The following is a 1,872-nucleotide window of genomic DNA, read 5'->3' as shown; positions in this document are numbered from 1 at the left end:
ACCCATGCAAAGCAACATATAGGTAGAATCCACGTAGATTAACCATGCAAAGCAACATATATCCAAAAGCAGAGGAACACACTCTTTCAATTGAAAATTGACAAACTGAACAAGGATAACATAAATATATATGTTGAACGGTTAGATTCATTTTAGTTTCTACACGATCTTATCCACAAGATGGGGCAAAAGAAATTTGTGAAAACTAACACCTGGTTACATAACATTATGACAACTGTATCATTTAGAATGTTTATTTTCCAGAGTTTCAGTAACTTCCAAGTTTGCATTAAGGGAAAAAATGCACACTTTTCCAACAAGTCTGTCTCTGCGTCTGTTTATAGCATGGAGGGCGACCAACAACCTTCTATACTTAGTATTTACCATCTTTATCTTCAATGATTTTGATAGGTTACCTGTAACACCAACCTTGTCTAAAAAGTCCGGATATATTTCTTATATTTGATATTTCTCAACTGCTCTTTCATATTGAAATCATCCAAATACATTTCTTTGTATTTGATACTTCCAAGTTTGTTTATCATGGCAGAGGTTTGCTCTGAACATTATGTGCATATATCTTAATTGGGTGTCTTTCATTGATCTTGGATTTAATAGGTTTAGATGAAATCATGCAGGAGGAGATGAGAACCATTGTGATGAAGGTTAATATTGATTGCCAAGGATGCCATGACAGAATGCAGAGAGCCCTTCTCAAAATAGATGGTAAATTTTGTATTTGAATCTTTTTGTAGATTAATTTTATGTATCTGTTTTTGGATTTGATTGCAATGTTTTGGACCATACAGTATGATCTATCATCGCACTGTGATCATAAAATTAGGAAATCACAATCCATCAATAAATCATTTCACTATTTCAGAATTTGATTGTGTGTATTTTTTTGTATCAACATTTCGAATCACACCCTATGATCCATCATCACACTCTTTTCATAAAATAAAAAACAAAAAGTTTCCAGTATGATTTATGGTGATGTTTTTGTTGGGTTTTGCAGGAATGAATGGGTTTCAAATTGAATCAAATAAAGTGACTGCAAATGTGAAAGGAAACACAGATTCAGATAAGATCATAAGGAGACTGTCACGCAAGACTGGAAAGAATGTGCAAAAATTGAAGGAAGAGAAGAAATCAGAGGAAAAATCTGCTAATAAAGAACTATACCCACATGATCATGCCAAGTATTTTACCTCGCTTAGTGATGAGGATGTGAATTGCACCATTATGTGACTGCCATACATCTAATTTGATTCTTTTATACATCAAATTTACGATTTATTCCTTTTCTATGTAGCAAATTAGATTTTTTCACAAGTGGGTCAGGAACTTTTGTATATAGTTATCTTTTTACTGTAAATCATGGATATTACCATGATTTGTATAGTGAAGTTCCTCTTATACTTCTTCTGTATATACATAGGAGTCAAAAGTGAAAAAATATGTAGTTATCCCTCTATATACAGGGTTGGTTTTTAGTCTTACTCCTCAACCACTTGGATTTTTTTAATGTGGTTCAGTGGGGAGAAGGCCAATGGAATGAAAAACAGAAAACTACACTGTAGAGTTTTCTTGAATTACAAGTAATAAGGAGCAAAAAGGTCTTTAGAAATTGATGTTTTGGTTGTTAAGAATTGAATTTTTTTATCAATCAGTTTGTGATAGTCGTTTAATTGCATAGCATTTGAATGGGAAGGTAATCAATTTGTTGCAATTTCAGCATTAAATTATATAGGCGATCCAAATCAAGAATTTAATATTTTCAAATTAATTTTTAATATATATTGTATTTTATTTTTAATATTTGATGAGAAGAGTTTTCCGCAGTGTCCTCTTTCTTTTCTTCTTCCTTCC

The 1,872-nt window shown here is 31.9% G+C and overlaps 1 protein-coding gene across 1 annotated transcript; it reads left to right on the top strand.

The window, feature by feature from the left end:
- Positions 1–516: 516 nt before the first annotated feature.
- On the top strand, positions 517–1,595 carry LOC131071161 (copper transport protein ATX1). The gene is made up of 2 exons (XM_058006880.2): positions 517–726; positions 1,019–1,595. Exons 1-2 carry the CDS (start codon positions 633–635, stop codon positions 1,249–1,251), a joined length of 327 nt encoding a protein of 108 aa, XP_057862863.1. The 5' UTR covers positions 517–632; the 3' UTR covers positions 1,252–1,595.
- Positions 1,596–1,872: the final 277 nt, after the last annotated feature.

Source organism: Cryptomeria japonica, chromosome 7, assembly GCF_030272615.1.
Source record: "Cryptomeria japonica chromosome 7, Sugi_1.0, whole genome shotgun sequence".
In the NCBI taxonomy this organism is placed as follows: Eukaryota; Viridiplantae; Streptophyta; class Pinopsida; order Cupressales; family Cupressaceae; genus Cryptomeria; species Cryptomeria japonica.
This window is presented reverse-complemented; position numbering and strand designations above follow the sequence as displayed.